This window comes from Falco naumanni, chromosome 7, assembly GCF_017639655.2.
Source record: "Falco naumanni isolate bFalNau1 chromosome 7, bFalNau1.pat, whole genome shotgun sequence".
Taxonomy (NCBI): Eukaryota; Metazoa; Chordata; class Aves; order Falconiformes; family Falconidae; genus Falco; species Falco naumanni.
The window spans coordinates 16876607-16891120 of NC_054060.1; the positions used below are offsets into that span (position 1 = coordinate 16876607).

The following is a 14514-nucleotide window of genomic DNA, read 5'->3' on the forward strand; positions in this document are numbered from 1 at the left end:
GTAACATCTTATCGTCAGCATTATCTGTAGGTGAAGCAAATGAGGAAATCTGTGAACCAAACCCGCAAATGAAACATTTTGATTAAGTGTTCTTGAGAAGATTAACAAAGACTCACTATGCAAACTTTGACTACATCCAAAACTCCATAAGCATGGCTTCAGAGAAGGAAGACTATTCAAAATAAAAAGAAGGTAGTTCCTTTTCCACTAATTCAAAGCATCTGTGGTATTATATGGATAAAATGCTATCAATATAATTTGTTGCTTGTTAAGGCAACTTTTTTGTGACTTCAGTGGGAGGAGTTTACTCATCAGAAATCCAGAGATGATTCATTGAAAGCCTTTTCCTCACTCCTCTAACATAAAATCAAAAGCAAATTCTAAATTAACATTTTTCTAAACAAAGCAAATTAGCTAACCTTCAACACTTTTTTGATACCATTGATAGTGGAAGTCAACAAAGACCGCACTTTTTGGTCATCATTAAGGTAATCCGCATGGCGTACACACATGAATAAAATATATGCTGGTAGTCCTGGAATCAGGTTGACAGCTACTCCACGTGGTTTCAGCTCTTGGGAAAAACAAACACACATTATTTTGTTATGTATAAAGTCATTGGGAGATGTTATATGAGGTAATCACAACCTCCCCAGTTAATAGTATGTACATATCTAGATATGGCCAGTGAAAACTAAGAACAAAACTAAGAAGAGCCACTTCCTTGGCAAAATATCAGAACAGAATAAAAAAAATGTAACTGCCTGCTAAAAAAATATGCAGACACATTAATACGTACTATACTCATCAGGAAGGATGATTAGATTACAATAGACATTTAGGAATTGTAGATAAACTGAACACTGTCAAAACCAAAATAAGCTATTAATTTCATAATGCAAATTCTGTGTTCTTATCATTCATTTTTCAGAGTGTCTGGGAGCAGAGTAGGCTACAAATGAGAAAGATGCTTACCTAAAATAAGATTCTTGACAAGTTTTTGTTCATCCTCCTTCTTATATTCTAACATCCCTTGGAAGTCCTTTTCTTTCCGTGGAATGTTAACTGGACGAATAGGTTCATCAATGATTTGTCCAGGTGATATGTTCTCCATCTGGCCCACTTCAGAGGGGAAATGAGAAGGAATTATATATTTTTCAGTGAAACCAATGCATACCAGAGGAAAATATGACATTTCTAAGGAAGAACACCAGCATATAAAAGTAAGAAATATTTTCTTTGGTTCAGGATAAAACTTAACAACAAAACTCCAAATAAAAAAAAGACTGTTGATAAATGTATCTTGGGGTGGCATTCTTCCTTTGAAGATGGGTTTAAGTGTGCGAATAGCATCCATTAATACAAATTTACTGCTGATTTTCTGGATTTTATCATAGAAAAGCATAAAGGCAAAGTGATAGCCGTTAATTACTTAATCCCACATTAATACTGCAAGGGTCACTGTTAATTGTTCTGCAAGATGCCTGTATTGTTCATGCCTGATGTTTGTTGCCTGTTGTGGTAGGTTTACCTCAACCAGCAACCAAGCACGTACAACACTGGCTCCAGCAGGACAGGGTAGAGAACGTTACGAGCAAATGTGCAACAACTTATGGGTTGAGATAAAGACAGTTTAATATGAGAAGGAAGGAGCAGGACAAGGTGAGGGGAAGCAAAGCAAAGGCAATCACTCACAACCCTGCACAGCGGGACCAACACCCAGCCAGCCTCTAAAAAACCCCCTCTTCTGCTCCTGACATTAGGTGCTGTGGAATATGGACTATTCCTTTGGCCAGTCTGGGTCAGCTGTCCTGGCTGTGGGCTTGTGTGCCCTCCCACCACTCAGCTTATTGAGAGGGCAGAGTGGGAAGAAAGAGAAAACCTTGACACTGTGCAAGCTCTGCTCAGCAACAGCCAAAACACTGGTGTGTCACCAACACTGTTTTTAGCCACAAATCCAAAATACAGCATCACACAGGCTGTATGAAGCAAGTCAACTCCATCCCAGCCAGACCAACTACACCTTTCTGAGTAAAATGGGGAATAAACACAGACAAAACTATGTTTTCAGAAACATTCGCCCACTCTGTATTGTGTATGAATACTACTGCGGTCTTGTCCACAGCAGTAACCAAACAATATCAAAAGATTTTTAAAAAAAACAAATGTAGAGTAACCTTTCAAAAGGATGTATGAAATATCCACCTTGTTGCATACAGTGCCTCACAGTATCACATTCAACACCTACACTCCACCTGATTAGGTTGCATGTTTGTTTTCGAAAAGCAGAACTAAGCTTCATCCCATGAAAGTTACATCCTGTTCCCACAGCCCTCCCAGCTGCACGCAATTACAAACTACTGCACATCCTGCAAGTGTGCTAAACGTGTGCACCTGTCAAATGGGATAGAAAATGCAGAAATCCAAACTGGAGCTCAAGAAGAGCTCCCACTAACTAAAGGATAATATACTCCTGTTAATCCAGGTTTAACTTCATATCCCTGTTCTTTTCAAACACTGAAACACAGCTACACAGTCACTGATTTCAAACTCAGCACTCAATAAAACAACTCATTAGGCAGTAAGCTTGCTTCTGGAAAAAGCAGAAGACCATAAAAAACTTCTGAAAGATTAGGACCAGGATTATTTAAAAAACAAATTCATACTTCAACTTAATAACATTACTAACTGCTTTTAGCAATTAAAATTACTTTACTTATGCAGAGACATAATAAGCTCTCAGTTCACCAGTCCTAAGATCCTAAGAAAATTCATACTGATGGTCATAAAAATAAAATTAGCTTAGTCCGTATCTCAGCATTCTCATATTCAGGTTTGGCCAGCAGCTCCAAAAGGAAACCTCAAGCAGAGAAAGACAGCCTCAGCATTCTTGCCTCCAGTGATAGAGAAATTCAAATTCAAAGGAAAACTGGGTAAATTATTTCTGCCTGGTTCATATTTAGTATTGCTTTTGTCTTGACAAAAACAGATACTGTCTTTCAGTACACAAACAGCCCAGGTAACATTCCTTTATGTTCAAATGTTTTCTGTCTTCACAGAAACATCACTCTGCTCTACTCATCACTTCAAAATGTGACAAATCTTCTAAAGGTTTATGAAGGAACACACAGAGCTCTGAGCATATCTCCTGTTTCTGGAATCATTTAACAGAGGCTAATGCTACTGAAGACCTCATGCACTCCCGACTGCTAAAACGGATAGATATGAAAAAGGGATCACTAGAAGTAAACCAAAATCTTTCTCGCAAAACATAAAAGTACCTTCAAGTTCACCGATCTTCTTAGCAAATACTTTCAACTGTTTCTTTAACTTGCGAACAGTTTTGTCTTGCTTTTCAAGCTGCTCCATTAAATCCTGTAAATTAAAATGAGAGAAAGAGTAAGATATGAGAAAAATCCCATAATGGTGACAGAGACAAAATCAGTGCTGTTAGAATTGCAAGGCAGTGAGGAAAGCTGAACAGTGGTGCCATCCTCTGGCTGAGGTTTGCAAGCTGGTACGCTGCCTACAAGACAAGCCAAATATTGCAAATATTATTAAGTTATGTGCAGCACGACAAAGGCAAAGCTCTTAGGCAGGTATATTCTGCAGACACTCAGAACTAGGTCAGTTCTTATGGCAGAAGACATTTTGCTGCAAACACATCTCCCTAATGCTTCCTCCTTGCTCTTCCAAATGCCTCATGGAAATAATTATTATTTAACAGCTAGCCTGTATTTCTGCATCATTTATTCATGCCTTCAGGACTGACTCATTATTCCAACCTATCCTTTTTATAAGATGGTAAGAGAGATATCTGTAGAAAGACCACAACTTGCACTCAAATTTACCAAAATCAAACATCCAAATATACGACATTCCTTGTGAAGCTCTCCCATTTCTCTATTGCTTGCTGTCATCACATCTCCTTACACCTTACCTCTTTTTATTCTGTACCTGAACAACACCTAGCACCCAAAAGTCCTGCTCTTGCAAGACACTTGTATTTTTCTTTCAAAGGAATACTCCCCAGAAATCTATCTGAACAATTCTGTGACCTATGGTAGTGCATTCATAAAATAATTATGTAAGTAAACCAGGGGAAGTCTTTCTAAAGGAAGCAAAACCTCAAGCTCAAAAAACCTGAAAGCCATTCCAGTTTAAGAGCTGTAAAGCAGCTTAGAAGAAAAATGCTCTTTCACAAGGGTGATTCTTCATGGCACAGGTAAGGACATAAGGGACCATGAGCTCCCTGCACCAAAAGCATAATCTGGGAAACTACACCTCTCCTAAAGTATGGAAAAACATTAGTGCAGCATGGGCAACAACTTAGAATTAGGCACAGATTGTTCCTAATCACGTACTAAAGAGTTTACAACCTCATATAATACACTTGAGTACTAAGATACTAGGCCTGCTGAAAGAACAGAATTAAGGCCATGCTTCACAATCAAAGCAGTGCTCAATCTTACAGCAGAAACCCTGTTAATGACATGATATACTTAATTGTCAGATGTAACAATTTCTCTGAAATTAATAAAAAAATACATGTAAGTTCAACAGACTGTTTCAAATTTATCAGTGAAGTGGTATGATTTCTGAACAACACACATGTGAGGAGGAATAAAGTTCTATCTATGGTGAGATTTCACATCTCATTAAGCTTTAGAATCTCATAAATTATATTCTTTCAAGTTTACATATGGTGCTACCTTTGATTATTATGGAAATACTATTTCCAATTTTATCCTTCATATATTGCATTTTTGAAAAATATTAAAAGGTTATATATTTTGATTCTGATAGATTTATTCATTCCAGATCAGCACTGTAAAGAGATCTATGAACAAACTCAGGTTGTGATGGGACTGCAGGCATTATTCACCTTGAAAAGTATCTGTGTGGTCAGGTCTCTACTTTGCTGAACTGAATTTAAATATATCAAAGTTTTAAAGCAAAGAGTGGTTCTGAAAATTGACCATCTTTTGCATCATATACCTCTTTTTCAGGGCAGTATTGAGTAGTATACAAAAAGAAACTGCTTTGCTCACAGTGCAAGACTTGTATTAGTAACAAAACTGTGCATCAAAAAGAGACACAGATTACACAGAGGACACTAAGACTAACAAAAAAGCAGTGAGGGAAGTAATTGGCATCGTGAAGCTCTCTGCAGGGGATTTCCTTTGAAAGGGAGAAAGGGCGGCAGCCTGCTTTTCAATTAGTGCTCCAGAAATAGCGAAGAGACAACAGAGAAACAGGATTCACATGATCTACATACAATCATCCGTTTGTAAAGTGAAATCCGGTACGATTGATACTTCTTGGGATCATCTGCATACAACTCCTCATAAAACTGTAAAAATAGGTACAGGATTTTTTTCCCCCTCCCTTTGAGAGTCTGATATTTCAGTAAACACTATATAAATTAAATCAGATTATAACAAGATCAAGAATCTCTAGCTTTTAGGTAGCCTAGTCCTTAGTTGTGGTGTTCACGGTAGCCTCTCCCAGAGAGAAGCTGATGTAGATGACTTGCCGAACAGTCAGATCTTTTAAAAATAGGCAATACTAATACTGTGAGAGCTCAGAATATAACCTTCGTGAGAACCTGGACAAGACCTTTTCTTTTGCTAATTAAGATGAGATTGCAGTGAATACTGCAATTCTAATATCACAGCTGGAAAGCCTGTAAATTATTTCCACTCTAGGGCAAGGAGGGGAAAAGGAGCATATACCCAACTTGGAGCAGACTCGCAATACTCAAAACATCAGAAGTGAAATAGTAAGGAATGAGTCTATATTTAACAAGTAAAATTGCATTCTCTATATTTGAGAATAAAGAGAACTCCTCTGGGATGTAATTACATGACTGTGTGTTGTCTTGGGAACACAGAATATGATGAGTAGGTCTCTGGAGGAAAAAAGGCTAAAAATCGTATGACTAAGGAGCAGGAGGTAGCTGTCAGAGACGGAAACATTCACCATTTACCTTTGCCAGTGGGAGACAGCTGCTGCTGAGGCAAACTTATATTTTCAATCAGTTTTCCAACATCTATTACCTGAGTTACCTGATGCTTTCCTCAAAACCTTTGGTACCAAGACAAGAGCCCAACAATGATAACTTTTGTTACATGCAGGAAAGGCTACACCTTGGCTTGTTTAGAGGAAGCAATGGCACTCACTAGAATTTTCCTTCGTGAAGTAGCATGGTTCCCTTTACCAGCTAACACTGATAAGCTAATGATATTCCAAGACAGGCCTCTCCGGAAAATTTCCCTAGAAATGAACTAGCCTGCAAATGATGAACATACTTCTTTGTGGGGAAAGGGAAGGGGTTTCACCCGATCTTTCCTTCATTTGAAAATGTTGTGCAGTAAACAAGGAATACCAATTACTAGTTACATGACTTCTAACCAAGTTTCTTTTTCTGGAACTATTTCTTTCTCGAGAGCATACTGAATAGCTGGAGCTCGTAACACAGTGGATTATCTCTGTAGCTTCAGGCAGGGAGGAGGGAAAGAAAAGTGGCATTAAGAACTACAGCAGAGTTTTTTAACAACATAAACTAATACATTTCAGAGGAAACATCACTACTTGGCACTAACATTTTTTATGATTTTCTTGGATATTAATATGCTATTCAGTGATGATTAACCTCATCAGTCGAAAGCCGGGATCCACGAGCTTTCTCCATGCCACAAACTTCAAACAAATTCCCTGAAACATCCTTGCCTCATCAGCAATGATAAGCCTCTCTCTCCCATTAGCTTATCTATAGAAACACCACAGCACCCATGCAATTTTTTTGCAGGAGGTTGCCATCTAAGAGCTGATGGGAGCTTACAGGCACAGCCAGCCTGTAAGTCCCCTAGCCTGCTCCTGCAGCACCGTCTCCCTTACCAAGTTCTCATTAGTCAGCCGGGTTATCTCATGTTGCAGACTGGCTTCAATGCGGGCCTCTGGAGGCAGCTGCAGATTCTGCGCTAGGAGCTGCTGCTGGCGATTGTTTTCTTCCTTCAGACTTTGGATCTCACCTCGCAGCGACTCCAGTTCGTTCTCGTGGCTCTTCTTCTGTGACTGAAGCTGAGACTCCAGCAGCCTAAAGAAGTTGACCAACAGTTGCGTGAACACACTCAGAAAGTTACATCCCCAGTTCTCAGAGGGAGTGTAAAGCTTTAGCTGCTGCTCAGGAACAATTAGCCATGGCTTGCAAAGGAAAATGAAAAAGGCAGAGTACTCTTTAAACCCTTCAGTATGCCTTCTAATTAAATTAACATTGCATGATCAAAAAGTGGAGAGAAACTAATTGTGACACTGCTTTGCATTTCCTTTGTGATTGAACGTATACTGTGTATGATGCCACTGAGAACACAGGACAATAAAGGTAATGCTAAATCTTTACAGACTGTCACTGCTTTTAAAGGGGCTTTAAAGAGGTTTTATTTTACCTCGAATCAAATCAAACAAACCGTGCACGATGAAGCAGACACGTCTTTGCTGAAGCTAGAACCCTGCAATACTAACAAAGGAAAATCTTTTAACTCTGTTCAGAAACCATTTAGTGCAAATGCACATAAATAATCTTTCTTTTTACATTAAAACCAACATTGTGCAGAGGGTTGTCAGGAGCACATGAATGTTAACAGAACCAAACTGAAGATTGGGATCCGGGAGCTCTACGTTATTCTCACCACTGACTCACTCTTTCCCCCTTGGGCACATCACGTCTCAAACTCTTCTTGTGTGAAATGAGGATGATGTGTACCAGCCTCCTTCCAAGCAGCGCTGTGGGGATCTACTCCTGCTTGCAAGGCACCGTCCAGGTGCTCTGACTCATCACTTCGTACATACACACACAGAGGAAGTGATATTACTAGTGACCACTAGTGTTCAATTAGACAATCTTTCAGGGTTTAAATATGCATAAGGCAGGCACATTTATTAGTAACTAGACTGATCAAGCACGCAGGAGCAAACAGTCATTTACCTGCGTTGCTCTGCTATTTAATATAAAGCTTCTTGTCTCTACAGTGCTAGGACAAGAAACACGAGGCGCAGAGCAAACACTCTCACATCCTGCTCTGCAGAACCCTTGCTCTAAGTAAGATTTTTGCAAGCTTACAGAACAATATTAGGTGTAGAATTTGTTAGCACAAGAAAAGGAAAGACTTTAGTTAGTAGCATTCGTTGCAAAATACCTCCTTCTATAGTTACTGCTAACGAATGTGTGTACTGAAGATCAGCACTGCTGAGCTACTGAATTAGTTGCCAGTGCAGGGCTAGGAACCATTTTGGAACCCTGGGACACGTGTATGGATATGGGACACAGACATGCTCCTAGAGCCAGAACCGCATTTTCTACCAAGGTAAATCTCGCCCACGACACGGCCAGCATGCAGTTTGTGCACAGACTGCAGTGATTGCGCTGCGGCTTGAGCAGTGCCACGATGAACTAAAGATTACTTTTGTATGTTGGTTATTTGGTGTCTTACATTCTCAATCTGGCACGGAGAGAAGTGGGAGAAGAATAGAAGAAAACAATAGTTTTATAGTTACTAAAATGATTGTGGTGCTTTAGGCTGAAAAACTGTAAGGGATATTAATTTTGATACTCAGTGTAAAGGCAGACAAGTAATACACAGCTACAAATCTTTTCCAGTTGTGGAGCTTCTGGTATTCTAGTCTAGTTTTGTGCAAGTATCCTTATTAATTATGTTTGAATTGTTGTGCCATCTTAACTTTTTAAATGATAAAAGTCAAAAGGTTTGGGGACTAAGTTTGAGGAAACTTCAATTTGTATAATATTTGTGATGAATTTTTTTCTGTTAAAGCAATAGAAATACTGTAGCTAAAGCAAACCCATAGCAAGGGGTACAGTTAGCTAGAAAAGAAGATGCAAATGAAGAAAAAAAAACCATTCTGAGAAGTCTGTAACCTGTTGGCTTGTTTTAACCCTTCATAAACCAGCCAAAGTTCTCCGTCCTCATTCAGCATATGATAGTCCTGGGGAGATTGCCTTTCAAGAAAAGTGTTTAAAAAAATACAAGAGAGATATGTGATGGTGATGAGATGACATGTTAAGAACATTACACACTAAATTACAGTTACTATAAAAGAGAAAAAAAAAATGCTTTAAAACAAGTTAGCAAATTACTTCTCTTGTTTACAAGTATTTCTTCTTAAGGATGAAATTCAGTTCTCGGTGTTAGCCCAACTGGTTACAGCATTTCATGCTGTTACAACAAATGTATTGCAACAGACTATTGTGACCACTACTGGACAAAAGGTAACAAACCAGCATGGGGAATGCTGCCCAGTCTGAGCAAGGTAGCAATTAAAGGCTAAGAAGATGTAAAAACAGGAAGCTTGACTTTGCATTTCCCCATTGTTTTCTAATCCTTTCAAATATTGCACATAGCAATTTTATTAATCAAATTAAATTATAACTCCAACCATAAGTGTTCTCTAGGTATTCAGACTTACATGGATGGAGCTTACTGAATACTATATATGCAGTGTGCCACAGCAGACCCCAATGGATCATAAATCAAAGAAAGCGAAATTGTACCTGTTTGTCTCCTTCAGTCCAATATACGCCTGTGCTATTTCTCCTTTGTCTTTCATCTTTTGTACGTCCTCCAAGAGGATTGTAGAATCTGTCATGGTATTCTGGAAAAAGAATTATGATTTCCAGGGTAAATTTAACAATGTAATTGTTCTTCGAATCCACGGGTTTGTCCCTTTACCCACACAGAACACTAATCCTTGAGTACCCACATTAAAATTAGCACGGATACCTGAGCAGGAGGTTGGTTAATAATTTCTATGTCCATTTGGTGTACCTTTTAAAATGAATGCATGCAACCTGGTCAAATATCAGTCTAATAAACTGGTACCTGTGTCAACCCCTTTTAATTTGTTCACCATGTAAAAGGAAAAAAATAGATTTTATGAAATGATCAATTTGCATTTTATTTCAAACTACCAGGAACAGCTGCTAATACTGAAACTGGAGAAGCATAATTTTGCACGCTTAATACTATTAATATTTCTTAAACACAGCATTACATGTAGTCTTTCAAATCTCATAGATAAGGTCTCTTCCTCACTTCATATATTTTAATTACTCTGGCAAAGTAGGAAATAATTTCTAAGTGCTCGAGATGTTTTACATGCGATACCATCACAATACCATGTTGCTTCAGTTTTGAGTGTTTACTATGGCACTTTTGCTTCTTCTTCAGCAAAATTTGAAATACTTAAGAGATGTTTACAGTCACCTCAGCCAGTCTGATCTGAGTCATCACTTAATTACAGTGGAACCACATGACTCTAATGAACATAAGAGATGGAATCCTGACTTCTCTTTTTGACTTTTAAAACAATGAAGTGCTACTTGCCCAAGTAAAATTTTGTGAAGTATTTACAATAACAACTTTGTGGACATCACTTTTGGAGCCTAGGTCTCTATGCTTAGTATGATTCATGTCATCTAATATGAAAACCAATAAAATATATAAGCTCCTTGAAGAATTATTTCCAACATCCTTATGAGATCATCATCATTTCTCTACTATTATTTTACTACACAGTAAAACTGCTGTATCTCACCTGCCAATCTATCGAGCTTTAGCAGTCTGAACACATTATTTTTGGGCTGATGGAAAGAAATGCCAATCACTGTTATCTACCTGCTGTCATTGTAATATTTGAATTAAGAGCTTTTGTTTAGAGTCAGTTCAGTTTCTCATACTTCTAAATACTATGTGTTCGACTACATTTTCTATTCAAACACTCAGCAATTCCTATCTAGTATCTACAGATCACAATGTGGGTCCTCGATGTTTGTTGCACGCTGAGCACAACAAACACTATAAAGTAAGGTAGTTCTCATTACCACAGACTTTTCTTTTTTTTTTTAATGTGAAATGTATGGATTTTGCAAGTTAAGAGATGATTACTGAATCACAGTGCTGCTCTCCAAACACACTCAGCAAGATACATTGATCGAGCTGACTAGACCAATTCCTGAATCTTTCCTTGATGTTCAGGTTACCATAAACCAACAGTTCAAAACTGTTACATCTGCTTCTTTTGAAGTAACAAGTTCCTTTGTGTGGAGCAAGGAGATGGGGACGCAGGGGACACAGAATAATGAGAAAGGTTTTTCAATAACAGCACAGTTAAGTGCAAGAACAACTTCAAATACATGTTGGTTACTTATGACAAGCAGGGAAATAAAAGCTCAAGTATTGTTGAGGTTGGGTTTTTTTAGCATTTAAGAGTTCAAGTTTATAAACTGTAAAGGAAAATGTGTACCTTATCCTCCTGGCAATCAAATTGGTAGGCAAGAAAGAAGAAAAACAAATCATTAAAAAAAAAATATCCATTTGTGCTGCAGCTGTTCAACCTAACAAGCAGAAGCAATACGCAAACTGGCCGTTAGCCATCCCACAGGTCGTATTTCCCTCATGCTCATAACTGCTGTAAAAACAACACACTTATATCCCACCATTGCTGAGAATAAGTAATTCAAGGATTTACTGCTCAAGTATTTCTCTACAATGTTCTAAATATTACAGAAAAACAAGTTTTGTTTTCTTTATAATTAATTATTTAAAACAAGATATGTATACCTTCATGCATCACAGATTTTCAATTTATTTAGGACAAATCTAAACATAATTTGCAGGAGGAAAGGGAAGATGACGTATCTGTTCATTCCTTGCTGCGGTTATGGAACACTAGGTAGCTCAGTTCAGTGGAAATAACTAGTTCCTGGATTTATGTGATACCTTTTCAGGTTGCATGACTCTCAGTTTCAAAGCTATTGCTTCCCTAAATATCTGACCAGAATTAGAGCTTTTTAGAAGATAGTGCTTGCTATCTACTCGTCTCAACACAAACACATAGTACCTACCAAGCAATAATATGGGATTGACATATCTTCATAGGTCATCTTTATGAAAAGTTATTGATTTGCAATCATCTATGACCCTGCGTAGATTTAGAAGAAATCATCCCTTGTACCTCCCACTGAACTATTAATTAAAAAGAATTCCTGAGAACTACTGTAAATTTTCCAGTCAAACACCACACTCACTAGAGAAACGATACTGCTCCAAATGAGAATTATTTCTGCATTGTTAAAGGAGCCTGGAGAGATCCTGGCACGACCACTGGTATCTGCCAGCCTGGTGCAATCAATATGGTATCTTCACATGAATGCTGGTACACAAACCCAAACCCAGTTTTGCCAATCTCCCAATTTGGACTGCTGTAATTTGTGCAGTAATAATGGCTCAATGGATTACACTTAGAAAGGCTTTCAAACCTAGACCATTTTTTTCTGCCTTTTCAAGCACACTCTTCAATTAAATAAAGCATGTCAGTGATGCAATGTCACTTTACTACACAGTGCATCTGCTGACTATTATTTACCTTGGGCTGAATAGCCTCTTTCTGGCTCACAAGCTGAGACCTCAGGATGAGGACTTCTTCCTTGCGTACTTCAAGCTCTTCACTTACTGAAGTCAGCTGGTCCAGGAGGACTCTATATGCAGGGGCACCAGGAGCAGTTACCTCTGGAGATCGCGTTTCTGTGAGAGCCTTCTGCAGCTCGTTCAACTCATTCTTCAGTTTTTTATTCTCAGATTCAAGTTCTTGACGCTGCAAGAAATAGGGACAGTTCTGTCACCCAGCAGCATTCCAACACGCCTGTAAACCACAGGTACAAAACTACGGCTAGAAATGATAAAAACGATGAGTAACTGCAACAAATCAATCAATCTCTCCCGTATCCCTGGCCTTTTGACTACAGTGAATAATGCCTGGGAGGATTTCGCTAACAAGGCTAACCTTTTCTCTGAAGTGCAAAATCAGAACACATATACATAAATCATATAGATTTGATGGGGAAAAAATTATCAATCTTTTTTTCCTTTATTCTTCCCTGTACAAAAAAAATAAAAGTTCACAACAAACAATGGTCAGCAGGCTGAGAACATTCTGCATCATTCAGTGGTATTAGGAAATATTTTTAGTTTTAGTGGTCTAAGGTACACATTAATTTAAATAATGCGTTTGGAAAAGAGGGCTACATTTATCACTTTATTTTTTCTCAAATTAACTTGCAAGCTGTACTAAGTGTTACAACAGAGAATTCCCCCTGTTTTAGGGGATCTTTTTGTTCTGCAGCCCCAGTCAGACATTCTACACCTCAAAAAAGGCAATCCTACAATAAAATGATTGCTGGGGAATTTTTGTTCTTGTTTGTCCAGCTAATATTCTGAAACAGGAGGACTGATGTAATTTTCTATGCCAGCACCTACAATTGGTGGCAATAGTCTCACTAGAAAATAAAGGAAACCTCAGTTTTAGAATTACCTTGAGCGATTCATACTCCAACTCTGCACCTCTTATTGGAGGCCTTTCTTCCTCCTGTGTAAGAATACAGACGAGTGTGAAAAATAAAAATCCAATCCTTTCTATTCTTGAATTTAGTTGAAGCAGAAAAAGGAAAGGGAACTGAAATTGTTCTATAAAACTGGAAAACACTAATTCTGGTACTGCTGTGTGCTTTAGTTTGAATATTGGCATTGTCTCTTTTCATTTACTTTTGATTTTGTGAGACATAATTGGATAATATAAATAAAATCACATACAAATCACACTACTGTCACTGGTAATGCAACAGAGCAGGATGAATCCCAGTATGCTCAAGAAATTAACTGGTGGAAGAGTAGTAAGAAACAATTGCCAAACTGGTTTCATATATATGTAAGTACTTAATGAGACCAAATCAGAGAAGATTTTCACATAAAATACGCTAAATATGTCTAATCCCAGTGCTCTGGCTCTGCAGCCCGGTTGAAACATTTCTTATTCTGCCTAAAATGAACAATTACTCATTCTCTCCATCATATAAGTAGATTTCTACATTGCTATTCCTTAATAAAAACAGTCTTTGTTGGTTTTTTTTTCAGCAAAGTCCCAAGCACTTTTTGTTCCTGTTAACTTCCATCAGAGGATTTAAACGACCTTGGAAAACTAATATATATATCCAGTCCCTATACTAAGCAGCAGACATAAAACGTGTGGTTAAATGAATCAAGTACTAGCAGAAGATAAGGCTTTAGTAAGAGCCAGTCAGCATTCACACAGCTACTATTTCACAAGAAGGGATACCCTGGCATCAGCATTTGATCAGCTAGAAGGAGTCCACCTTAGCTTTAGCACGGAGAGCTTGTTCTTCCTTTCTGTCCAGTTCATCCTGCAGGGATTGCTTTTCTTGCTCCAGCTCTGTAACCCGTTTCTGCAGCTTGAGGAACAGAGACATATCCAATGGTGCCTTTTTCTCACTCGGTTCCTGCTTTAGAAAGAACAGAAGGAAGTCAAGAAGTATTCCCCTTCCACATCACAAGGAAGCACTACAGTAAGTAAAGATGGAGGAACAGACTGGGGAAAGAAGGAACACAGAAATGGTACTTGACTCTGAGAATTGACTATTGGCAT

The 14514-nt window shown here is 38.2% G+C and overlaps 1 protein-coding gene across 17 annotated transcripts in view; it reads right to left on the reverse strand.

The window, feature by feature from the left end:
* The window catches only part of MYO5A (myosin VA), a 103310-nt gene that overhangs the window by 9047 nt on the left and 79749 nt on the right, over positions 1 to 14514 (reverse strand). For 4 of the 17 annotated variants that reach the window (XM_040600937.1, XM_040600936.1, XM_040600951.1 and 1 more), the window contains 11 exons: positions 14225 to 14371; positions 13387 to 13440; positions 12442 to 12669; positions 11320 to 11328; positions 9569 to 9669; positions 8936 to 9016; positions 6901 to 7099; positions 5279 to 5353; positions 3282 to 3375; positions 976 to 1122; positions 420 to 574 (listed from right to left, as the gene is read on the reverse strand). In XM_040600937.1, the coding sequence (XP_040456871.1) occupies positions 420 to 574; positions 976 to 1122; positions 3282 to 3375; positions 5279 to 5353; positions 6901 to 7099; positions 8936 to 9016; positions 9569 to 9669; positions 11320 to 11328; positions 12442 to 12669; positions 13387 to 13440; positions 14225 to 14371 (1290 nt within the window). The remainder of the gene's footprint in view (positions 1 to 419; positions 575 to 975; positions 1123 to 3281; positions 3376 to 5278; positions 5354 to 6900; positions 7100 to 8935; positions 9017 to 9568; positions 9670 to 11319; positions 11329 to 12441; positions 12670 to 13386; positions 13441 to 14224; positions 14372 to 14514) is intronic. The other 13 variants (XM_040600939.1, XM_040600938.1, XM_040600949.1 and 10 more) reach the window with 10 other exon arrangements.